The 27,132-nt window shown below is 39.3% G+C and overlaps 2 protein-coding genes across 2 annotated transcripts in view; one reads left to right on the forward strand and one right to left on the reverse strand.

Annotated features, from left to right (window-relative positions):
* Positions 1-27,132, forward strand: part of LOC113519979 (tRNA dimethylallyltransferase) — a 323,711-nt gene that overhangs the window by 264,845 nt on the left and 31,734 nt on the right. Inside the window, exon 4 of the mRNA XM_026905239.3 lies at positions 21,839-21,962. Within this exon, the coding sequence (XP_026761040.2) occupies positions 21,839-21,962 (124 nt within the window). The remainder of the gene's footprint in view (positions 1-21,838; positions 21,963-27,132) is intronic.
* Positions 10,551-13,966, reverse strand: LOC128200500 (uncharacterized). Its single transcript, XM_052894121.1, has 2 exons — positions 11,956-13,966; positions 10,551-11,796 (listed from the first exon to the last, which is right to left on the reverse strand). Exons 1-2 carry the CDS (start codon positions 13,323-13,325, stop codon positions 10,551-10,553), a joined length of 2,616 nt encoding a protein of 871 aa, XP_052750081.1. The 5' UTR covers positions 13,326-13,966.

The following is a 27,132-nucleotide window of genomic DNA, read 5'->3' on the forward strand; positions in this document are numbered from 1 at the left end:
AAAAAGAAATAGTTGAGTATCTTGCCCATTCTTCTCAGCTAAATTGCATTCTGAATAGGCGGTGGAATCATGAAGGAAAACTGTTTTAAAGTAACAGTAAATTTCATCGTCATCAACATCTTATCAACTTTTATTACTATACCAACTTTTAACTGTCCACTGTTGAGCAATGGTCTCCTTTGGGAGGTTTTGCTAATAGTTACCACGCTTGGCAGGCGGGTTGACAACCGCAGTTAGGCTTTAGTGATGTGTTATGATTAAGTTTACTTGAATAAACATTATTCATACACAGCTTTGTGTTTTATAATATTCTTTTATATTTCCATATACAAAAGCTAATTCTCAACAGTGCCCTCACTCTCTCTCCTAAAAAGTTCTAAACTGGTTAAACGTATCTCGTATCGTAACGTATCTGATCGGTTTCATAATAGAAATCCCGAATACGCACATCGTCCTTCGAGCCGGATTATCCTGACTGTTTACATACATATACGAGTATTGTATTATAATTACAATATCTATATATTGGTCCAATAACAGATATGATACATATCAATTATCGAGTATACGCCAATTTATGTCTCGTCGTGGACACAATGGAATTTATTTTAAAATAAACTCTGATAATACTTGAAGTACGTTTAATTTAATATAAATATTAACAGTAATGTGCTAGCTGGCGTTACAACTGCTTCTAGCCACAAACTGTTTGGCCCATTAAGGGTAGGTTATTAGAATGAAATGGAAAACCCGCTTGATATAAACTGACTGGTGATATTGAAATGGGTGATGACTATTTTTCCCGCCATCAATGTCCTAAAGAATCCAATATACTTGTATAGATATCGGAGCTGTATCAATATTATTCATACCTATTGGATACTGCAATAAGCCGCGTAGTGTTATGGCTACATTTACCAAGAAAATCTCCTTTTGTCCCAAAGTGCCGATGCCATATTTGGTAAATATAATTACTGCAAATATTTGCGGTTGTTACGCGAACGCAGCAAAATGCGATCCGGATTCTTGGAATACCGTACGGAACCCCTTTCACTGCGCATACGGCGCTTAATTAGCAATTTAAAATTCTGCGCATGCGTCGAAATGTTTATCAAGCCTTTTGATATAAGGTCGTCTTAAAGACCGAAGTTAATCGCTATGTTAATGAAAAAAAGACGCCACGTACCAAAAGTGGATTTCGGCAAAATCAAAGTGATAAGAATTTATTGGAAACGTGTCCCGTTTGGAAATCATATATACTTTTTTATAACCGACTTAAAAATAGGAGGTTCTCATTCTTCTGTGTTTTTAAATGTTACAAATATTTATATGCAAAAGTTTGACATTTATATACTGTATAAATATAATTTACACTAATACGACAGAAGAGATTTAAATAAAATTTAGTATAGATTGTCTACGATAACATGGCAAGTGTGGCATAAAATCTAAAGAATTCAAAATATGTGAATAAAATATTTACAAGGTTTTATTTTTTCAAAGGAATATAATACTCTTTTGACCGGACCGCCACTGAAGACGTTTCCTCACAAACACAAACAGAGCACCACGTCTGTATAGGATCGCACATATTGAAGTAAAATATTGGAGGGGCGTGCCATGTTAACGTAGGCAATCTACACGTATATATACATGTATAGATTATACCTATGTACAATCTATACATGTATATATATACTCTAGCCTAACATATGCTTCATTAATTTTTTTATAGATATGTATGCCTGATGTCTTCGTCGATTGTTTACGATTTTCATGATTTTTAAAAGAATACACTTTGTAATCAATATCAAATTGAAGAAAATGGATTAATTTCTATAAAAAAAAATACTTTAATATTTAATAAAATATTATACAAATTTTGAAAAAATAATTATATATAATATAATAATTATAATAAATGGGTTCGGAATTGACGAAGCCACCGCTTGTATTTATGACACAGAAAAATACAAGCTATTTTTTACCCTCCCCTCCCTCTCATTTTTGAGGTCGTTTAATTTCTGTGAAATTTATCAAATGAAAATTAATTAGATACCTTTGAAGTTAAGAGAATTTGAGTTTTGATAATTTTATAAACGGTATTTGTAAAAAAAAAAATTACTTTTATACCGCTGAGGTGGCAAACATTTACGTGCAGTCTTTAAAAGACGTGCAATTCGAACTTTAGTGGTCGTACGCCCAGGTATACAGAGAAATAGACGACGCAAGTATTATGACGATAAAAAATAGACACATAAAGTACAGCAACTGCGTCATCTATTTCCAATCACGTCTACGGCAGAGCTGAGTACGCGCATGCCATCGCGTACTGACGATACGAGAACCTACGTGTTTGTTTGTGAAAAGAGGTGGAACGGCCACTTAGCAAATAGTTGCACTACGCAGAAATTTCTGGAAAAACGTCACCTGATGGCATCCGTGGTATTATTCATATATACAGATGTTGATTTTCAATTATTTAAGTGAATGTTAGTACTTGAGGATTTTAAATACAAAAATAATCTTGTATATATTATATACAGCCATCTAAGATCCCAAGTAAGCAGAACTTTGTACTATATGTTTTAGACTGTTAGAAATACATAAATACTTAAAGATAAATTAAGCCACAGAAGTATAAAAACTGTAAGTAAACCTTTGTACTCTCTATCTACAACAAAATTACTACCTGGCCAGGATAATCTAACAACAGAAGACTAATGTCTTCCTTTTGTGAGTAAAATCTGTGCTCAAAAGAAGAAGAAATTATAAATAAAGCAGAAAAAGAAATATGAAAAACGCCATCTAGGTGCTTTTCTTTTTCAATTTTCTATTATATACCCATAGTTCCAGTGAATCAAGAGTAGTTGCCCTCGCAGTTGAAGCTGCTGCCATCGGGTAATATGGACTCCAATTCAATATCTATATATATTGGGTTTCTCTGCAACAAATGAACGACTCGAAAGAATGGGTCACCCTTTCTTTAAGCGACTGAGGGAACTTAATAGTCTAGCGATGGGCAGCAGCGTACCTCTTAAAACATCACCAAAGCCTAACTACTGTTGTCAATCCGCCTGCCAAGCGTTGCAACTATTGGAATAACCCACTCAAAAGGGAGGCTCCCTTTTAAGGGATGACAGCGAATTATTAGAATCCTCCCCCCCTCCCCCTCCTATGGTGGTGGCCTGTGTCCAACAGTGGACAGTTAACGGCTGATATGGTGAATGTAAAAAAAACCACCTGTGGTAATTCTACCTTAATAAAAAAATGTACTGTGATGCATATCAAGTGTGTACCTACTGTATTAATGGTTTACTAATTAACAGTCTTCGTGTCATCCTATGGCAATTAGAATTCCACGTGGACGCACATTCTAAGTCTGTATAAACATTATTGTCGTGTTACACTAATTGATAAAAACACTGCTTTCTACGTATGGAAAATGTTAATGGATGTTTTTATATCATTCGTCGTCATTTCAGCCGTTAAATGTCCACTTTTTTTTTTATACCACTGAGGTGGCAAACAAGCATACGGTCCACCTGATGGTAAGTGGTTACCGTAGCCTATAACACCTGCAATACCAGAGGTATTATGCGTGCGTTGCCGACCCTGAAGAAACCTCTTTACCCCTCTTTTGAAGAACCCCATGCTGTAGTCGCTTGGGAAAACCACTGTTGAATATAAGCCTTCCTCATAAGGAGAGTTTTGCTAGTAGTTGCAACGCTTAGCAGGCGGGTTGACAACTGCAGTTAGACTTTACAGAGGGAGATTTTGTACAAAAGTCGATTGCTTGGGTACCTCTGTCCCATTCGTGTTTCAACCGTGAAGCAGTTGTGTTTGCATGGCTGTGTTTCGATTTGAAGGGTGGGATATGGCGTGAATTTACTGGGTACAGAGGAATAACACCTTAGTCCTCAGGAATGGCAACGCATGAGAGGTATCATGGGCTAAACAGTATACTCTGTTATGTCCATGGTACTGCTCATGTCTATAGGCGACGGTTACCACTTTCCATCAAGTGGGCCGTCAGCTTGTTTGCCATACTAAGTTGTATAAAAAAAAGACTTACAGATTTTTTATATCACTGAGGTGGCAAACAAGCAAACGGCCCAACTGATGGTAAGTGCTTACCGTAGTCTATGAACGCCTGCAATACCAGAGGTATTAGATGTTTTAAGAAAGACGCTGCTGCATATCCCTCTACAATTAAGTTCTTTTAGTCGCCTCTTACGACACCCACAGGATAGGGAGGGGTGATCCATTCTATGCCGGGACCACACGGATATGTTTTTATATCATTCTTATATAATTAAAGATTATGTTCCACAAAAAAACTATTACAGTTGTGACAAAATCCGTTATTATGATTTAAAAACTAAACTATTCGACTGATTTTCATACATCTTCTATGGTACTAAACTGTGTGTACATATATCCCTTCATATAAAAAAGAATTTTTCAAATCGATTTACAGCTAACGGCGTTACAAGGTAACAAACATAAAAAAAAATACAAGCCAATTGAGAATCTTCTTCTTGAAATTGGTTGAAAATAAAAATGTTAAGTAGATGATGATGAAGGTGGACCTGCCTATAAAAGTCTCCCTCTGGTATTATTATTATTGTTATGGACTTCACCTCTCATTGGTGCCTCATCAGCGTATACCAATATCGCAGGTGGGCTTGCAGGCTTACCATTCTATTTCCATCTGTGTATTAAAAAAAAAGCTTATGACGACGTCTCGAACCATCAATTCGGAGTCTGCCGATTACATATCATTTTTGACGGCACGAAGGAGCCCCGATCAGTGATCACGAGTTCATTCAACGCCAATTAAGCAATCATTGCCGCCAGCACATATTCGTGATGGTTTTTTTACGAACTCTACGAAGTTTCCCATCAGGACCCGTTTTGGTGGAGTTGGATGCTGATTTTTTTTAATTTAAACGCCCATTATCGTACACTTTATGAAAATTAACTGTTATTACCTATTAAGATTTGACTATTTCTGCCCATTATTGGAAATTAACTATTATTATTATTTTATTATATACCTTGTGTATATTATTATTTGCCGTGTAGTCCCGGTATAGAATGGGCCACTACTTCCTTTCCCGTGGGTGTCATAAGAGATGACTAAGAGAACTTAATGATTAAGGGAAGAGCAGCAGCGTCTCTTTTAAAACATCACCAAATTCTAACTGCGGTTGCCAATCCGCCCACTAAGCATAGCAGCTGCTGGCTCCCTTATAGGGGAGGCCTATGTTCAGCAGTGGACAGTTAACAGCTAACATGTGGATGATAATGATTATGGACATGATCATACTATCATACTGTTGATGATTTGCTCCATCCGCGAATTAAATAAGTCAACAATGGCCTCCATGTTAGAACTCAATTTTGCATACAGATCCATATTAATAGTATCAAGCTTTCTTCTTTTCTTTTCTTTTTGAAAGTGAGAGTATTTAGGGAATTAATAATCCAAAGTGTTACAGAGCTAGTAAATTACACAATTCCTTGTTTAAAACATAGAATAGATAAAATTAAACTATATAAATAATTAAAATATTACGGACCTAGTTAACTTTGATGTTATTCGTACGGCTACTCTCTTTTTTTTTTATTTATATTTATTTATTTATATTTCCATTAAGTTCCATTGAAACAAATTATTATTACTTTTTCTTAAATACACACTCGTCTTCATAAATTGAGCCTTTATTAGCATTACCTTTTTAAAAAACCTTACCACTCCAGACCAAGACGAACCTTGGATCACGAAGCCGTTCAAAATCATCTCATGGCTAATCTTTCTGTCTCTGGTCTCTGTTCTCACTCAGATGATTTGATGATTTTTACCCATTTATAGAATTATAAACTTGACAATAAGTATGTAATTTCCAACTTGTTTCGCAAATAGAAAAAAAAATACTTAAAAATATTGCACAATTTTTTAATTAGCATAATAATCTTTTTTTTTTTCTTTCTTTATATAGATTGTCTCCATAGAAATGCTTAGAGAAAAACGGGTCAACTTTTTTATACAATTTTGCGTGATAAATAGTCATGAGTGATTCCATTATAACATCTATACTTATTTTGTCTTATAAATTCTGCATCTTTTTAATGTGCAAAAACTCATTTTATTTATTAAATAATTAAATATAGATACATTGTGTTAGTAAGTAAAAAGGACATTAATAAAAAAAAAGAGTCAGCTAATTTGACAATTAGCTGACAAAAAGTTAACCCGTTTTTGAGACTCGTTGCTTTGTCTATGTAATCTAAGTTATTACCCTATTTGTATTGAAGTTTAATAATTGAGTGTCTTTCAAGGTGGTAACACTAGTTTCGAAACGGAGGAAAGAATTTCAAAAACTGGCTACAAAGACCGCCTTACTGTACTTATACAATTGTATCGTTGTGTTTGTAAATTGCCTTGCTTATTTCCTATATTGTATAATGCAAATAAAGTATACTCATTCATTCATTCATACAATTTCTTCATTTATGGATGTCAATGGTTAATCAGACCTTGCGCTCGGTTCGATGCTAGACAGAAGCAATGTTTGTTTAATTAATTCAAACCTAACTTGATTTGATGTACTAGTATTTAGCAACGGTGGAATGGTAGTCACATATGTTATATAATCGTTTAACATCGCATATAATATTAGCGGAAGGATTATAAAAAAAATATTATTAAAACTGGTTATTTGATTAGAATTATTTTGTTTATTTTGTTTAATTCCGCTACCATGTGTGTATGTGTGTGTGTCTGCCAACACTCGAAGACTGACCACCACTGTTACTACTATAACTATTATTGGTATAATACATCATACATACTAATGTCACACACACTAACGTTTTATTTATTTATTTAAACGCGATTACAAACGCGGTACTTCATTAAAGGGATAGATAAAGAAAATAACAATAAGCTAATAATGTTTACCTATATACAAAATAAGTAATATATACATAAAATTATTAAAGTAAAAAAAAAAATATATGTACTGTGTGGACTGCCGTACAGTGAGCGTGGACTGTAGGGGCGTTGGTTCAGGCTGGAGTGAAACACAGGGATTAGTATTCTGAAGCCTCCGGTACCGTCTGAAGAGAGTATTTTTCTTCTTGTCCTATTTCTTCTCGAGTGTAGTGTGTCGCTGCCCGGAAGCGAATGCCGCTCGACGGGAGGCGGCCTATCTTTATACCCGCCCGCTCGCACGATAACGTTTCCAACTCGCGTTAGCGAATCTGCGCGAGCGGGACGGGGCGAGAAATGAGCGAGACGCGTGTCTCTTCAGATCGGTACTCTATAGAGTCTATTTATTTATTACAATTTATAATCTCTTAATTCTATTTATTGTTACAATTTCTATTTCTATTCGTAGGTAATAAGGACAACACACAAAGGAATACTTTATTTAACTTACACTATCTTAAATCTATGTAAATCTATATAAAACAACAGAATACAAAAAACGATCAAACTAGAAACTTAACAACTAACTATAACATTGCTATAAATATCACTATATATACAATAATGTCGCGAACATAATCTCCCGCCGCAGCTCTCGTAGCTGGAGTTAACTCGTGTTCGCGTCGCTCGATGTCGATGTGGGCAGTATGATCAGCTTCTTAGTGGGTCGCCGTAGGATGCCCTTGTTCGTCCGCACGTCGACCGCTCGAACCTCGCCGTCTGGTCCAGGGTAGGTCGCCACCACCACGCCTCGCGGCCACGTGTTGCGAGGCAAGGTCCCATCAGCTATTAGGACCAGGTCGTCCATTTTGATCGCCCCGTGTGTAGCTCGGGGCTCCCGCCGGTGTTGCAACTCGGGTAGGTACTCCTTCACCCACCGGTTCCAGAAGCAGTCGGCTAGCCTCTGGCTGGCACGCCACTCCTTGTGTCCCGCCGCGTCGCTCTCTGTGAAGCTGCCTGGCAGTGGGACGCGCGATGGACCGCTCAATATGAAGTGATTGGGGGTTAGGGCGCTGTCGTCGTCTGCCGATGTTGACACGTGGGTTAGCGGTCGACTATTGAGGGTGTGCTCGACCTCGACCAGCAGAGTGTGGAGGACCTCTTCCTTGGGGGCCCGCTCGTTCAACGTAGCGGCTAGTGCGGTCTTCACGCTACGCACCAACCGTTCCCACGCACCTCCCATGAAGGGTGCGCTCGGGGGAATGTAGCGCCACCGGATGAAATGGACTGATGACTCTTCTTGGATGGCTTCCTCGGCTGCCTTCTTCAGCTCGACGTCAGCACCTTTGAGGTTGGTGCCTTGGTCGGACCATAATTCCGTGGGACACCCTCTGCGGCTTATGAAGCGCCGCAGGGCCATTATGGCGGAGTCCGTGCTGAGGCTGCCGGCGATTTCTAGGTGGACTGCGCGCGTCGTTAGGCAGGTGAAGAGCACTCCGTACCGCTTCTGGTGAGTGCGGCCCACTGTCACGGTCATAGGCCCGAAGTAGTCTAGGCCGGTGAACGTGAACGGTCGCTGATGATGCGCCAGCCTGCTCTGTGGATGGTTGCCCGTTGATGGCTGCGCCGGTCTTGCTCTTCGTAGGCGGCACAGCTGACACCTCTTCAGTTCACTGCGGACGGCGTGTCGTAGGCGCAACACCCACAAGTGTTGTCGCACCTCGTTCGTGGTGATCTCGAAGCCGCCGTGGTGAAGTTTTCGATGCACCCATGCGATGTATAGGCGCACCCAGGCGTGGTTTCCGTCGACGATGGGGGGCTCTCGTTGCTCGGCTGACAAATCGGCGGCGGCTGCTATTCTCGATCGAAGTCGCAGAATGTCGTCGTTGTCTATGACGACTGACAGCTGTATGAGTCGACTGGATGACGGCAGCTGTTTTCCTTGTTTCAATACTGCGATTTCGTCGCCGAACGCCTCTTGCTGTATCGCGCGAATCCATAGCCGTCGCGCGCGATCTAGGTAGTGTGTGTCTATGGGGATGAAACACACAGATGGACTATTGCTGTTCTTGATTTTCATCTTCGTCTTCTCTCTATCGACTTTCTTCGTGCGGGTCCAAGTGGGGTCGGCGCTCTCTTTCTTCTTGTTTCTCTTTCGGATGGCGGTGCAGCGTTGACTGGTCGGTCGCAGGAGGCCGATGAACTGCAACACCCGTGCTGAACTGCGAACAAGTTTTAACCAATTAGAAAAACGTGACGGATCGGGTAATGCTATAGACAACTGCGTCGCGTTCTGTAGCTTGTGTACGCGTTCTTCTCCCGTTTCCGCTTGACTATCGTCGCTCGTACTATCTTCACGCGGCCACTGCTCTTCGGGGAGGTACAGGAAGTCCGGCCCACGGAACCATCTATGCTGCGAGCCGAAATCCGTCGGTGGGTCGCGTGTGGCGTCGTCTGCTACGTTGTGCCGCGTCGGTATCCATCTCCACTCGTTCGTCTTCGTTTCTTCGACGATCTCGGCGACTCTGTGTGCGACGAACGGCTTGTATGCGCGAGGACCGGTGCGTAGCCACGCGAGCACGGTGCGTGAGTCCGACCAGTATACTCGGCGAGCGGGCTTCAGGTCGTGCTCTTCGACTGCCGTGCGCGATAGGCGACACCCGAGGACGGCCGCTTGCAGCTCCAGTCGCGGTATCGTGGTCACCTTGCTGAGTGGGGCCACTCGTCCCTTTGCCGCGATCAGCGACACGTGGACCTCGCCGGTCGCGCTTACGGCCCGCCAGTACACCGCACAGGCGTACGCGTCCGAGCTGGCGTCGACGAATGTATGCAGCTCCGCTGTATCGGCCGTGGCTACCTCCGGGTGGCACCGCGGCACCTCCAGCGCGGACAGCCGTCGCACGTGGTCCATCCAGCTCCGCCAGGCGTCCGCTTCCCGTGGTTGCAGCTCGGTGTCCCAGTCGATACCGGTACGCCACGTCTCCTGCAATATCTTCTTTGCCTGTATGGTGATGGGAGTGGCGAGGCCCAGTGGATCGAACAGCGACATGATCGCTCGTAGCGCTTCCCTCTTCGTCGGCGTCTGTTCCCCGCTAGCTATCTGTGGCGGAAGCTTGTGTCCGTTGAAGTTGAAGCCTAAGGTGTCTTCAGAAGGTCGCCATACCATCCCCAGTATCTTCTCCGCGTCGAGTTGTACCACGCTGTCCCCGCCGGTGTCGGAGAACGCGGCGCGCACTTGATGCGAGTTCGACGCCCACCGTTGGAGATAGTAGTTGGCTCGACCGTGGATCTGTGCGACCTGTCTTGAGACGCGTACGGCTTGCTCTTCCGTGTCGAAGCTGGCGAGGTAGTCGTCGACGTAGTGGTTCATGACCACCGCCGTTGCTGCCTCCGGGAACTCTTCCTTGTACTGTTCTGCGTTCTTGTTCTTGACGTAGATCGCTGTACACGGTGACGATGTTGCGCCGAATATGACACTCTTCATCCTATATTCCACAGGTGGATCCTCTCGTCGATCTCCTCGCCACAGGAACCGTTGCATGTCCCTGTCTTCTTCCCGTATGGTGACCCGCATGAACATGTCCTTTATGTCCGCCGTGACTGCCACCCGTCGTTACCGGAACCGCATGAGGACCCCCGGTAGCGATTGAAGTAAGTCGGGGCCCGGCAGCAGCATGTCGTTCAAACTGATGCCCTTCGTCTTGGCTGCTGCGTCGTGCACGATCCGCAGTTTCCCCGGTTTCTGCGGGTTGATGACGGCGAAGTGTGGCAGGTACCACACCCGTTGGGAACTCCGTGGCGGGGCGACTTCAGCATACCCGTTCTTGAGTAGCGTGTCTATTTGCTGTTCATACCTCTTCTTAATTTCTTCATTCTTGTCGAGTTTCCTTTCGACCAGTTGGAGACGTCGCATTGCCGATTCGTAGTTGTCCGGCGGCACAGGGTCGTCCTTTTTCCATAGTAACCCCGTCTCGTATCCTCCCGCCGGTAACGGACGAGTTTTCTCTTCTAAAATGCGCAGGGCGCGACGTTCCTCTTCATTGTAAGACCTCTTCGGTGCGATTCCCAGCGATTCGAGCGCGAAATGTTGCTTCATCATTTCTTCCATTGATTGTTCCTCTTCGTGTGTCGTCACTATGTGGCTGATTCTGTGCACCTGCTGTCTTGTCCTGCCGCGACTCGTACCGTGCAGTACCCATCCCAGGTCGGTGAGTGATGCGACCGGCTGCGTGTCGGATCCTCTTCTGACTTCGTGGGCCAGCAGTAGGTGCCAGTTGTCTTGCCCCAGCAGCACCGTCGGTTTGCCCTCTTCATAGACCAATTCCCTCTCTATGTCCCGCAGATGTGGACAGCCCTTGATGACGCTGCGCGGTACCGACTGCGGTGATAACTGCAGTCTGTCCATCGTCCGTGCCCCCACTGTGTATTCTTGTGAATTCCGCCCGCGGATCTTGAAGTGAACACGCGTCGATTGAGCTGCGTTGATCCGCGCCCCGGCCACACCTTCCATGTAGAATGGTGCGGGGGGACCCGTAGCACCGATTCGCTCTGCCACCGTCGTCTCGATGATGGTGCAAGTCGACCCGTCGTCCAGTAGCGCGTAGGTGTCGCACGTTCCCGTGGGACCGGTGACTCGTATCGGCAGGATCTTCAGGAACGCGATCTTGTCGTTTTCCCTTGCCGATGCGGTGACTGCGGCGGACTTGTCCTCGACGACGTGTGTTGTTACTTCATTCTCCGGCTGTTGACGCGTGGCGTGCAGCAGAGGGTGATGAGTCTGCGTGCACTCATCTACTCCACATCTCTTGCTCTTGCAGGCGTGGCGAAATCTTCTCACTTTGAGGCAACGGAAACACAGCCTATGAGTCTTCGCTAGTTCCCATCTCGCCGATGTGTCTGCTTCCTTCATCGTCTTGCAGTCCGATGGAGCGTGTCCCTCTCGTCGACACATCGGGCACGGTGGTGTAGCGGGTTTCTCCTGCGTCGTGTATGTCTTCGCCGTCTTCCTTGGAGCGGACTCCCGCCGGTCTTCGGACGGTATCTCCTCGGCGGGGGCGAAGTTTCCACATCGTGTGGCGGTCCTTTGCAGGAACTGAGAGAGTGTTATGAGGTCCGGTTGTCCCTCCGGTTGGTCGTTGGCGAAATCGTAGTACTTGAAGCGTAGTACCGACGGCATCTTCTCTGTGACGTTTCTCACTATTTCTTCGTTGTAGAGGTAGTGACTCTTGTTCAGCGCTCGTATCGTGGCGACGACGTTCTGCACCTTGCTTGCGAAGAGGCAGACGTCTCTTGCGTTGTCCGAGAGTCGTGGTAGCGCGCGGAGTTTGTTCAGTTCGGCTGTGACGAGTGCTCCAGGGCGGCCGAACCTCGCGGCTAACATCTTCATTACTTCTTCTGCGGTCGTAGACCCGACGAATAGGGAGCGTGCCGCGTCCTTTGCGGCCCCCTTCAAACTTCTGCGCAGTCTTGCTAGGTTCTCTTGTTCTGTGAGTTGACTTGCGCTCTCTTCATAGGCCATCTTCCATGGTAACCACTCGCTCGACGATCCATTGAAGACTGGCAACTCGGTGACTCTTGACGCTGTGGAGGGCAGTATGTTGCGAGCGGCCATCTGCATGGCGATCGCAAACTCATTACAATCGATGCCCACCTTCAGCACCGGTTCTTCTTTCTTCATCGACTGCATTGCTGCTGCTATCGTAGGCATGGCGGCATGTGGGTCAACGTGGCGTGCGTGGTCCCGGTGAAGTGCGTCGCTGCTCGGCTGTGGCGGCGGCGCTCTCGAATCCTCTTCAACGGGTCTCGATGGGACGAACCCCTGACGCTTGCCGGTGACTTCTTCTATCTCTGGTACATGCGGCTCCATCGTGAGTGCCAGCGTGCTTCGACGAACCCAATCCGACGTTCGTTCTCTTCTGACGGTAGCGTCGTCGTCTTCTATTTCCTCGTCGTCCTCTGATTCGGCTTCCAGGGCGGCGACACGTGCGGCGGCCAATTCCACCTCCTTTCGAAGTAGCTCCTCCCGTGCCTTGGCCAGAGCCTTCTTCTTCTGCGAGGCCGTGGTGCGAACCGTGCGTGCCGTGCCGTGCTTCGGTTCCTTCTTCCTTGCTGTCTCCTCTGTCGTTCCTGTGGCTTCGGTAGTCTCCGTGGCTCCTGTGGTCGTCGTATCGCCGGACGTGTTCGTAGTCGATGTGGTGGCGGCGGTAGACGACGTGGCAGCGACAGAAGACATTCTGACAGCCGCAGACGACGTGGTGGCAGCAACGGATGGCGTGGCAGCGACGGACAGCGTTCCGGCGGTCGTAGTCGACGTGGTGGCGGCGGACGTTGTGGCTTCGGTGACGGCGATTTTTTGTTGCGACGACTTCATGTTTCTCGTAGTCGGCATTTCAGCGATCCGGCTTCAGAATGGTCTTCCTCCAGCGATCCGGCTTCTCGATGTACCAACGGTGTTCCTCCAGCAATCCGGCTTCTCGAAGGACCACGATGTACTGTGTGGACTGCCGTACAGTGAGCGTGGACTGTAGGGGCGTTGGTTCAGGCTGGAGTGAAACACAGGGATTAGTATTCTGAAGCCTCCGGTACCGTCTGAAGAGAGTATTTTTCTTCTTGTCCTATTTCTTCTCGAGTGTAGTGTGTCGCTGCCCGGAAGCGAATGCCGCTCGACGGGAGGCGGCCTATCTTTATACCCGCCCGCTCGCACGATAACGTTTCCAACTCGCGTTAGCGAATCTGCGCGAGCGGGACGGGGCGAGAAATGAGCGAGACGCGTGTCTCTTCAGATCGGTACTCTATAGAGTCTATTTATTTATTACAATTTATAATCTCTTAATTCTATTTATTGTTACAATTTCTATTTCTATTCGTAGGTAATAAGGACAACACACAAAGGAATACTTTATTTAACTTACACTATCTTAAATCTATGTAAATCTATATAAAACAACAGAATACAAAAAACGATCAAACTAGAAACTTAACAACTAACTATAACATTGCTATAAATATCACTATATATACAATAATGTCGCGAACAATATATATATATATATATATATATATATATATATATATATATATATATATATATATATATATATATATATGTACGAAACACTACGGAGATACAAAGGAAACAGCGTCATCAGACAAAGTGTTTAAAACATATTACATTTCTATGGATTCTGAATAAAAAGAACGTATTTATATATAGTGAGTAGTACAATAGTAGAAGTGATTCACAAATAACAGTTCCCACACTAATTAGTATTCTCTTTTGCCCTCAACATGTTCTTAAGATATCAAACACAAGCGTGCATATGGCTCATTCATTGATTAAAACAGGAAACAATTCATTAAAACGCTTGATAAATAATTGTTTTGTTAGCGACTTAATTCGGACGATGACTGACTACTTGCGATTATTTCTTTGCATTCTGCCTCTAAGTACATCCTGTGTATCACTTAATACGATAATTGTATACCAAAATAATGGCTTAACATGGTCGAAATTCAAGCTACCATGTTCAGTGGAGAGGTCACTCTGCGAAAGTACTTACTTAGGTATAAAAAACAACATTATGAGGCAGACTTTTTTTTGGTTCCGTTTTCCCTTATGCATAGGGAAGGCAAAAGGACTGAGCCTATACAGCCATTACATCTTCACAATCACTACATGCATCAGTCTTTGCCTCAAAGACTATATATATGAAATGCTTAGTGAAAAAAAAAAACTTTACTCAACATGTGTCAAAACCTGCAATGCGTAATATTGATTTGTGTTTTAAAACCAACAATGTTGTAAGTATTGCTAGAAATAGTATTTTGTTTGTGGTATCCCCGCTAACATTCTGGTTCAGTCTGTACCTACCTACTCAATGGGAACTCAAAAAACGGTCTGTAAGTGTCTGTAGCAAACTCATCGACCGAATCTTAACATAACATTTTATACCGCCATTTTTTCCCGCCATGATGTAACTGAGGTCGACGCCCCAACACCTGTTGCTTGTTTTTTTTTTAATCACGCCCGGGCGCTGGACACTCATCTATTAAGCACTCAGTTTTTGTTGCAACCTCTTTCTTTGTCGATGGTTATTGATTTACGTTAAAGTCGGCCGAGTAGTTTGTAATGATCGCGGCGTTACGTACTCGTTTCCTCTATTAGTTTATGATGTTCGCAACTTCTGTGGTACTGTTCATTCACAGATTAATCATTTGTCACGCCCTTACTTATGCGCATGGTGTATTTCCGTCTCGTTCTCTCTCGGGACTTCTATTCAGCCTACCGTGAATATTTATGAGTTGGAGCATTGCAGCGATTCACTGAAACGAAAGCCATTTCGGTTTATATGATCAGTTACTTACCGAACATGCATTGCAATTGATTGCAATCACATGCAACTGTTACAATTGGATGCAAAGTATTCATTATTTTACAAATAAGCTAAAATATTATTATTATTTTCGGTGATGCGTCTGTAACAACTAGGAATATTTTAAAGTCATGTTTCATAGATGCCCTCATCAACATATCAGCCTTTAACCGTCCACTGCTAAACATAAGTCTCCCGCTTGGGGAGTTGTGCTAATAGTTAGCTAGTAGCCATACTTAGCAGGCGAATTGGCAACCGCACTTAAGCTGTAGAGATGTTTTAAGTGGGACGCTACTGTCCATCCTTCGCCCACCCTTATTCGCCTGCTATGACATCCACGGGAAAGGATGGGATGGCCTATTCTATACCGGGAACACACGGTCATTTATAAATGCCATAATTTATATCTCAAAATGGACCCAAAAGAGCTTAATTAAAATATATATTGAAAGGATATAAAAAGTTTGCTATCAATAAATGGCTTTTTGTAACATAAAATAGTATAGTGTTATGTTCACTCCAGTCGTAACAATCAAGAAATGCGTCTGACTACCCCATTAGCAATTATAATCGTGAGTATGAAGCGCTATTCCCCGTTACTTATAATTGAGAATTAATTTATTTCCTTTAACAAAATTAAGCTACAGTACAATATAGGTATGACCCCACATTAGACAAAACCTGTCTCGTGGAAGTCACAGCAAGAAATTCCTTCCCACCGAATTCAGATTTATTTTATTTATTGTATGGTAAATACATCGTTAATCTTTTTGTCTTCTATTTTGTTTAGCAAATTTAATAATATATTATCTACCGACTTAAAAAAATGTAGATTCTTAATTCGAATATATTTTTTTTGTTTCTTACCTCGTAACTACGTCAGAAGTAAACTGTTTCGGAATTTTTTATCTTAAATTTATCTTAAAGTATATACTTATAGATTGGTTTCATATAAATTTTATCAAAATCGGTTCAGTAATCTATTTTTGAAATAAAATATTAAAATATAAATATTTTAACATAAACGACTATTTTAATAACTGTCTCCTTAATAAACAGAGCCGGAAGTTTACACAACGCACTTTTTTATTCTATAAAATAATATATTTAAACAATAAAGAAGTGATCTAATGGATCTTTCCAAATTGCGGTTATGTACAGCTTAACTTTACTTAACTTTACAAAGATCCGTTCTGAAAGTCAATAACTTAAGCATTGGGTGCTAAAGAGATCAATCACGCGTGTTCTTGAGAACCATTTACACTTGCCTACTAAATATTTTATGAAGATATCTATTTTAATACACTATTTGTTTCCCGTAGAGCCGCGGGTATCCCGCATGAATTATTATATAAAGTATGCTGTGTTGGAATTTAAGATATAACCTATCCGTGTATCAATTTGTATTAAAATCCGTTCAGATTTTTAGCGTGATTGAATAACAAACATCCAAACATTTTTATTAATTTTCGCATTAATTAAATATATAAATGGGTACCCCAAATTATAATTGGGGTCCTACTTATATTATATATACTTCAGTTTTGTAAGTTCGTTCCAAATTTAAATAAATATATTTTCTTTCCATTACTTCTGTTACTTAATCTTACTCTGTACCTCATTTCATAATTCTAGATATAAACTGACGTTGGAAGTTATTTTGGGATGTTATTCGGAAATAAATTACAATATTAAATATTTATTACCTAAGTAAAGTTTTTCCCAAAACTCGCGCCACTGACATTGGCCTGCCTCCTGCACAATATAATACTATACTAGCCTATACTTAGCTATTAAGCAAATCTTAAATTAAAAATATAATCTATATGTATATTAAAATAATGGTATATTGAGGTAATATAAAAGAGAAATATCTTAGTAACATTTACTTTAATATGAGAGAGAGATACAAAGTATTTGACACATTATAGGCTCCAAAAAGTTAGGCAAAAGTTATACGTAGACGTATCCATAGATGGAGCAGCATGTCTTTTTTTGTGGTTAAAAATAAAACAGTGGCCCTGTCTGCGCTATCGGTATACAATGGAGAGGCACCAGTGAGGAATGATAGGATGAAATAGGTCGGTTGGCCAATCATGACGAATTCAAAAATAATTATTTAACAAAATAATTAAATACGTGTATAAATAGGAAGACTTTGTACAAAAGTCGATTGCTCGGGTACCTCTGTCTCATTCGTGTTTCAACCGTGAAGCAGTTGTGTTTGCATGACTGTGTTTCCGTTTGAAGGGTGGGATATGGCGTGAATTTACTGGGTACAGAGGAATAACACCTGAGTCCTCAGGAATGGCAACGCATGGGAGGTATCATAGGGGAAACAGTATACTCTATGTCCATGCTACTGCTCATGTCTATAGGCGACGGTTACCACTTTCCATCAGGTGGGCCGTCAGCTTGTTTGCCATTCTAAGTTGTATAAAAAAAAATATATAAGTAAATTTAATTTAAGATTTACGTATATTGTATAAGGAACTTTACAATGATGACTCAGTTATACAGAGCAAGGTGATGTGCTTTTATTTTGTTGCGGCCCATTCGTATCAATCGCTTGTAGCTTCAGTGCTTCTGGCGTAAAAAAAAATACATTTTGTCTATGCTTCTGGTATGTAGAACTACTGATAATTGGGGAGAGAAGGGTTTGTTAGTAATGGGACTAGCCGCTTCATTGCTAGAAATGTACTTTATCAGGTCGACGCGGTTCCTCCTGGAAACCATCGTGTCTCTATGTATTCATCACGATGAGTCCACTGCCCTGCTCTTATCCTCATCTATCATCCTTCACTGGTGCCCCGCTAGCGTATACCGTTAGCAAATGCGAGGTTACCGTCCCATTATCATTCATTAAAAAAAAACATAGATAATTTAATAGTATAGGTACTAGCAGTACAACAAATAATGTTAGAATCCTCTTTATCCCTTTTTTTGAGAACCCCATGCTGTAGTCTCTGGAAAAACCTTGACAGAGAGGTTATTCCGTAACTTGAGCGTTCGTGGGAGAAAACATCTCTGTTTTCGCTATACGCGATCCAGTCGCGTCCAGTCTCTAAAGGGGTGGCCTGTTCTATGCCGGCACTACACGGCAGCATTAAGGTCCGGAATATACATATATATTATACCACTGAGGTGGCAAACAAGCATACGGCCCACCTGATGGTAAGTGGTTACCGCAATCTATGATCACCTGCAATACCAGAAATATTACGTGTGCGTTGCCGACCCTGAAAAAACCTCTACCTCCCTTTTTAAGAACCCCATGCTGTAGTCTCTTGGGAAAACCTCAGCAGGGAGCTCATTCCACAACCTATATATATATATATATATATATATATATATATATATATATATATATATATATATATATATATATATATATATATATATATATATATATATATATATATATATATATATATATATATATATATATATATATATATATATATATATACACACACACACACACACACACACACACACACACACACACACACACACACACACACACACACACACACACACACACACACACACACACACACACACACACACACACACACACACACACACACACACTATATATATATATATATATATATATATATATATATATAAGACCCACTCAAAAGTTATTCATATATATATATTTCCACATCTAGACAGGTTTTTAAGGATATCACACACTAGATGGTAGTCCTGGTGTCCATTTACATTAACTAGTGGTCGCCCAGTGATCGAAATTCGACCTTAACATATATTGTAATAAAATAATTTATTGTGATTATGTTTGACATTCAGTAAGACAATAAATTCAAATTCAAATCATTTATTGCACGTATATATAGATACATACATAAGATGAAAATATTTTTTACATGCCCATTATTCCACATTCTACCATATCGGCATGTACAATATAAAATTAATGTAGGTAAGTTGTTTAATAATAATTTATAACAATAAAAACAATGTCAATAATATTCATAATAAACCAATTTATAAATGCTTTTTTCTTAAATATTTTTGAATTGTCTATTTCCTTAAATGCCTCCGGGAATTTATTTTATATATTAGAAAACCATACCAAAAAAAACATTTATCAAATAATGCTGTGACGTGAGCCTGAACGCGAATTTTATCAGTATTACGGATACTTTTTAACTTATCGAATAAAATTTTATTCTTTTTCACAAACAATATTGTTTCAAGAATATAAAGGCTCGGAAAAGTCAAATAATATCGAATAGTATAAAAAAATAATATTAAATACAAACAATATTAATTTATTCTCAATTTGACCGTAGACTTTAACAATAAACAAAAGACTATATATACGTGTGTGTGTGTGTGTGTGTGTGTGTCAAATACATGGTAGTGTGTGTAATGTTTTTTATTTTATTGATTTATTGTATTTTTATGCATAATTTGAAAAAAATTATAACCATCTGCACTCCTTCTCTTTATAAACTGTAAGTATGTCAAATTTCATACTCCTCTGTCGGCGCAGTTGTATTAAAAAAGGATACAAAGTTTTTACGTCACGTATTAATATATTTAAGATGGCGATTCATAAAAAAACTACTTTAATTGTAGCAAAATCAATTACTTTGATTTAAAAACTGAACTGCTGAATCGTTTTTTATAAAAATCTGTGGACCTGTCTGAAAATATATTCTTTCAGATAAAATAGATTTTTTTAAACAGATTTATAACTGACGGAGTTATGAAGGAGCAAACATAAAAAACAATTACAAAAATAATACGCATTCCTTTTTTTAAATGGTATGAAAAATGAACCAAATTACACTTTACACAATTTGTAGGACGTCTATTACGTTCAACTAACTATTAGATGCAAGTAGTATCCTACCTTCTTTTACTGTATAGATACAGAAGAAATACCAATTTAAAAATACGACATAGATATAAAAATCGGGATGTCCATGTAGTTCTAAATATGTGTCAACCCTATTTAACAGGAGTTTACTATCTCGTGGTGAAATCTTATAGATCTGGGTTCTGCCAGGCGGCTTACGCTTACTCTACACTTTTATGAGTTTTTAAGTGTCCATTATAACAGTGGAAAGACCATAATGTTTTGTAGTGGAATAGCGTTGTAGCCAGCTGCGAGCGGCAGGGTTGCCACTAAAAAAATAATTACATAAGAGTTTCTTTGCCTATATCTGTAATTAGACAACCTTGTTTAATTTTTATATTATTAAAATAAAAAATTTAAAATATTTGTGTTACTCTTAATTACTTCGTGTTTTTTATACAATTTGAACTGACAATCTGACGGCCTACCTGTTTTATTATTATTTATTATTAATATATCTGTCACTGTCATTAACTGTCCTCTACTGGATATAGGTCACCCACATAAGGGCATTTTGTTGCCACACCACCCCACCTAATATTTTTTTTATGCAACTTAAAATGGCAAACAAGCTGACGGCCCACCTGATGGAAAGTGGTAACCGTCGTCTATACACATGAGCAGCACCACGGACATAACAGAGTATACTGTTTCGCCCATGATACGCCCTATGCGTTGGCATTCCTGAGGACTCAGGTGTTATTCCTCTATCTATCTATCGTATTTAAGAGTTGCGCTCTTGTCGGTGAAGCTCTTGCCACTCACTACGATTTTCAACGAGTCTCTTCACCTCTTGATACGACACAATACCAACTCCTTGGATCTGTCTGATGTAACTATGTCTCGGTCTCCCTCTTCCCCTCCTTCCTTCTATCTTACCTTTATTATTCCTCTGTACCCTGTAAATTCACTGCCATATCCCATCCTACAAACCAAAACACAGCCATGCAAACACAACTTCTTCACGGTAGAAACACGAATGAGACAGAGGTGCCCAAGCAAACGACTTTTGTACAAAGTCTCCCTCTGGTTAAGAAAGAAAGAAAGTTGTTATTATTGTTTATAGACATGAAACAGTTTGAAGGGTGCGATATGAGTGTAATAGCGTCATAGTCGTAGAATACTGACGGATCTGACAAAGATTACATTTTTTTTTATACAACTTAGAATGGCAAACAAGCTGACGGCCCACCTGATGGAAAGTGGTAACAATCGCCTATAGACATGAGCAGTACCATGGACATAATAGAGTATACTGTTTCGCCCATGATACCCCCCATGCGTTGCCATTCCTGAGGACTCAGATGTTATTCCTCTGTACCCAGTAAATTCACGCCATATCCCACCCTTCAAACCGAAACACAGCCATGCAAACACGACTGCTTCACGGTGGAAACACGAATGGGACAGAGGCACCCAAGCAAACGACTTTTGTACAAAGTCTCCCTCTGGTTAAGAAAGAAAGAAAGTTGTTATTGTTGTTTATAGACATGAAACAGTTTGAAGGGTGCGATATGAGTGTAATAGCGTCATAGTCGTAGAATACTGACGGATCTGACAAAGATTACATATATAGATCCGTCAGTATTCTACGACTATGACGATATGATATTCATGGGATGTTATTATTGACAGATCAATCGAGGTATGGTTGAAGACGGGACGTTTACACAGCGAGATCCTAGCGGAGCAGAAACTAAGCGAAGGGCAGCTCCGGAGACCTGGCGCGACTGTCATATTATGGCTGAAATGTGAACAGGTGGGTACACATTTTTATAATAGAACAAGTTGACTCGGAAAACTTGTTTTGTCCTCAACCGCCACCTACCGGATCTATTATTTCTTATCAGAATCTAAATGACCGTACAAATAATACACCACTTACATTAAAGATTGTGTTTCACAAAAATACCGACTTCAAATGACACAACCAGTTGATTTTAATTTAAAAGGTAAACTGCTGAGTCGACTTTGATAAAATTTCTAAGGGACCAGTCTGTAAGTATATCATTTTAGTTAAAATTTAATTTTTCAAATAGGTTTACAACTAACGTTAGGATGTAATAAACATAAAAAAAATCACAACGGAATTAAGAAACTTCTTTTTTTTAAGTCGGTTGAAGACGAATATCAGTACCCCTAAACATGTATTTTTTTAAAGGGTGATAATAGAATTATAATCCCGCCGGCACTATTACTTGGATACCTCTGTCCCATTCGTGTTTCAACCGTGAAGCAGTTGTGTTTGCATGGCTGTGTTTCGGTTTGAAGAGTGGGATATGCGTGAATTTACAGGGTACAGAGGAATAACATCTGAGTCCTCAGGAATGGCAACGCATGGGGGGTATCATGGGCGAAACAGTATACTCTATTATGTCCATGGTACTGCTCATGTCTATAGGTCATTTTCAGTAAAAACATTAGCATCTAGAAATAACAGACTACTAAAACCATGGATAACTACAGGTATACTTAGATGTATTAGAACAAGAGATAGGATGCATAAGAGGTTAAAATTTAATCCAAACAACAATACACTAATGGTTACATATAAAAGATACAGAAATTTTTGTAATAACCTATTAAAACGTATAAAAAAACAATATGAAAGAGAACAACTTATGATGTATAAAAATGATTCTAAAAAATTATGGACTACTATTAAAAAAATAACTAACATTAACACTGCTAAAATTCCACCGCTGGAACTTCTAAAAACCGAAAATAGACCAGACATTGCAGTTAACAATATTAATAAATATTTCACAAATATAGGAAAGCAATTAGCAGATAAAATTCCACCTACCATCCCTTATTTTGCCTGTGAAGCTGAACCTTCTGTAAACTCCTTTGTTCTGTTGCCAACTGATATTGAAGAAGTTCAATCTACTATTAAACAATTAAAACGTAATTGCTCTCCTGGGTGGGATATGATTTCTACTGAGGTTTTATATGCTATTTCTGATACGGTATCTCCTGTTATTACAGATCTAATAAATCGATGCTTCGATTCAGGAATTTTTCCGGATGCCTTAAAAAAAGCTGTGGTCCATCCTATATATAAAGCGGGTGACAGAGGTTGTGTCAATAACTATAGACCGATTGCTATATTGTCAACATTATCTAAGGTATTTGAGCGAATCGTAAATTCAAGATTAGTTAAATTTCTAGAAAAATATAAATTACTCTCAAAAGCACAATATGGTTTTAGACCAGGACTTTCTACAGATGATGCAATCAATGATTTTGTAAATTACCTTGTTGATAAAATTGATACTAAAAAGAAATGTTTGACAATATTTATTGACCTTGCCAAGGCATTTGATACGGTCTCCGCCACAAAAGTTATTAATAAACTGAACAATTTGGGTATTAGAGGTACGACACTTAAACTAATAACTGACTACCTTAGAAATAGAACACAGTGCATTAAAATAGGAAACTTTGTGAGTAGTGACTTACCTATAGAATTTGGTGTGCCGCAGGGTAGCATTATGGGCCCAACGTTGTTCCTTTGCTATATAAATGAATTGTGTCAACTTAATTTGAGAAATTGTAGAATAGCGTCATATGCAGATGATACCACTCTCACATTTTTTGCAGACTCATGGGAAGAACTATTTGAACTTGCACAAAGTGGATTTAATAAAGTATCTCATTGGCTTATGAGTAATTCTCTTACTTTAAATGAAGATAAAACTAAATATATTATTTTTTCAATGTGTAAATGCGCTAAAATGTACAATAATAATTACTCTATTCGCGCACACAAATGTAACTTTCCTCCGATATCAGATTGCAATTGCCCCAAAATTAACACAACACAACACATAAAATATCTAGGTGTTATAATAGATGCAAATTTAACATTTGAAAAGCACATTGATTCTGTTTCACATAGGGTGCGTAAACTTGTCTATATCTTTAAACAACTTCGAAATGTCGTAGACGAGAAAACTATAAAATTGGTATACGATGCATTAGCAAGATCTGTCTTAACCTACTGTATTAGTACATGGGGTGGCTGTGCAAAAACTAAATTGATAACACTAGAAAGAGCTCAAAGATTAATATTGAAGGTAATGCTGCATAAACCTCGTCTTTTTCCTACTATAAAACTTTATGAAGACGCAGAGAGGCTTACTGTACGACAGCTGTATATATTACAAATAGTCTTGCGTAAACATTGCTCTCTATCATATGAAAAAATAATTAGCGTCAGCAACACAAGAAGACACTTCCAAGTCTGTGAATCAGTAAATGTTAAGACCTCATTTGCGCAGAGATTTTACCAATTCCGCAGTGGAATCGTATATAACAGGATAAACAAATTATTAAACATCTTTAAATATAGTAAAAATGAATGTAAACATATTGTAACAAATTGGCTATTAAAACAAACCTATAACGATACGGAAAAAGTAATAGAAGTAATAAAATTATAATAGTGTATAACAGCGTTATCTACGCTTAAGTATAGAAAAGGAAGAGGAAGAACAATAGAAAAGGAAGGGTATAATAAAACAAAATAAAACATATATGATACTTTTATTTGTAATTCGAATACAACACATACCTAATATAACACACACACACACACACACACACACACATACACACACACACACACACACACACACACGCGCACACACACACACGCACACGCACACGCACGCACGCGCGCTTGCACACATACACACACACACACACACACACACACACACACACACACACACACACACACACACACACAGGAGCGCGCGCGCGCGCTCGCACCTCTTTGTTCTAATATTAAATTATATTTATTTTTACTCCACGCAACTACCTTTTACTTTGAATTGTCAATAATTTATATGGGGGGGGACCTGGTGTCTAAGATACAAGTAACGACTTAGTTTAGGCTCCAGATCTCCCACAAATTATGATACTTTTATTTTGTATAAAGTAAAATGTAATATTATTATACATTGTAATTTGTGGAGATGAATAAACTAATTTTTATTATTTTTTTTATATTTATAGGCGACGGTTACCACTTTCCATCAAGAGAGCCGTCACCTTGTTTGCCATTCTAAGTTACATAAAAAAAAATATTAATTCTAGTTTTACCATTATTATATGGGTGGCAAGGATTGTTAGGAATGAGAATCTAACAGCTAAATAAGAAAATTGTCCTAACTAATATTATAAACATGGAAGTAAATTTGTTTATTTCATACTTTTTATTGATTTAACAGCTTCTACTAATCACTACGAAATTAAGGACATAGACTCTTTGTTCCAGTCAGTAAAATAATTCCCATCAGATAACAAACCCCAGATAACAATTGCAATTAATTCATTAAGTAAATTGTCTATTATGTATTGCATATTAAATTTTTTTTTTTTTTTTATACAACTTAGAATGGCAAACAAGCTGACGGCCCACCTGATGGAAAGTGGTAACCGTCGCCTATTGAGCAGTACCATGGACATAATTTTATATATTGATACCCCCCATGCGTTGCTATATAAAATTAATCACGCCATTACCCTTCAAACCGAAACACAGTTATGCAAACACAGCTGCTTCACGGTTGAAACACGAATGGGACAGAGGTACCCAAGCAATCGACTTTTGTACAAAGTCTCCCTCTGGTGAAATAAATAAATAAATAAATTAAGTAAATTTTCTATTATATATTGTATATAAAATTAATTTATTAAATGAATTGTCTAATATATACTGTATATTAAATTAATTTATTAAGTAAATTATCTATTATAAACTGCATATTAAATTAATTTGTTAAGTAAATTATCTGTTATATAAACAATATATTCTTAACTGCACTTGTAAATTACATATAAAATAATGTATTTATAAATGTTGTGAGCAAGAGTGGACTTATCTCTGACAGAGATCTCTTCCAGTCAACCAAATCTTCCAGTCATGGGCGAAATAGTATACTCTGTTATGTCCATGGTACTGCTCGTGTCTATAGGCGACGGTTACCACTTTCCATTAGGTGGGCCGTCAACTCGTTTGTCATTCTAAGTTGTATAAAAAAACATACATATATATATTGCATATTAAATTGATTTATTAAGTAAATTGTCACGTATCGAATCTATATAAATAAAAATTTCAATCATTTCAGAACGGTTGAACTGTTTTAGCATTCTTTTAAATTTTCGTCGTAAACCAATTAAAGTTGTTAGGGAAATAAAATAAAAAAATAAGGAATTTGAATAAAACAACGTCTGTCGGATCAGCTAGTCATAAATGTTTAGTATAATTTATTTATTGCACTATTATTTAATTAATTAAATAAGTTATTTCGTCCAATTACGTTTCATGCATTGTATTATACTAATTTAAAATATTCCAAGAACCCAACTGTAAAATAGCCTTTATCGGTTCCCCAAAGTATCGTGTTGTGTTTTTCTGTACGCCATGTGCAAGGGTTGAACATACGTAAAAAGCGTCTGCACTCCGGAGAATGCCTAGGGTTGCCTACTTACCACTGATCCTTCTTCGATCTCTAACTCGTCCATTTTGAAAAGTATTTTAACTATTTTCTTCGTAATTTATTATTTAGTAATCATATGAAATAGCTTACCGAATTTCATAAAAAAAATAACCGTAATTATCGCCAAAATAATAACAGTTACTTAAAAATTAAATGTAAGAACAGTAAGCCATAATCCACTAGTGTAATGCATCGATATGTCTCGCTGTATCTTATGTTGGTAATCCTAAATAAATAAATAAATAAATTCATTTTATTAGTTTTCCTTGACAATCTTATATTCTAACTGATATCCTTATATCCTAGAAAGATAAAATAATAAACTTATTTACTTATTATATATTGTTTACTTAAAGTTGTAGTAACCTATTTATTTTTTAACTTATGCGTCTTAACGAGGATCGACGTCAACTAATT

Source organism: Galleria mellonella, unplaced genomic scaffold, assembly GCF_026898425.1.
Source record: "Galleria mellonella isolate WM207_F2 unplaced genomic scaffold, CSIRO_AGI_GalMel_v1 utg19, whole genome shotgun sequence".
NCBI classification, from domain to species: domain Eukaryota; kingdom Metazoa; phylum Arthropoda; class Insecta; order Lepidoptera; family Pyralidae; genus Galleria; species Galleria mellonella.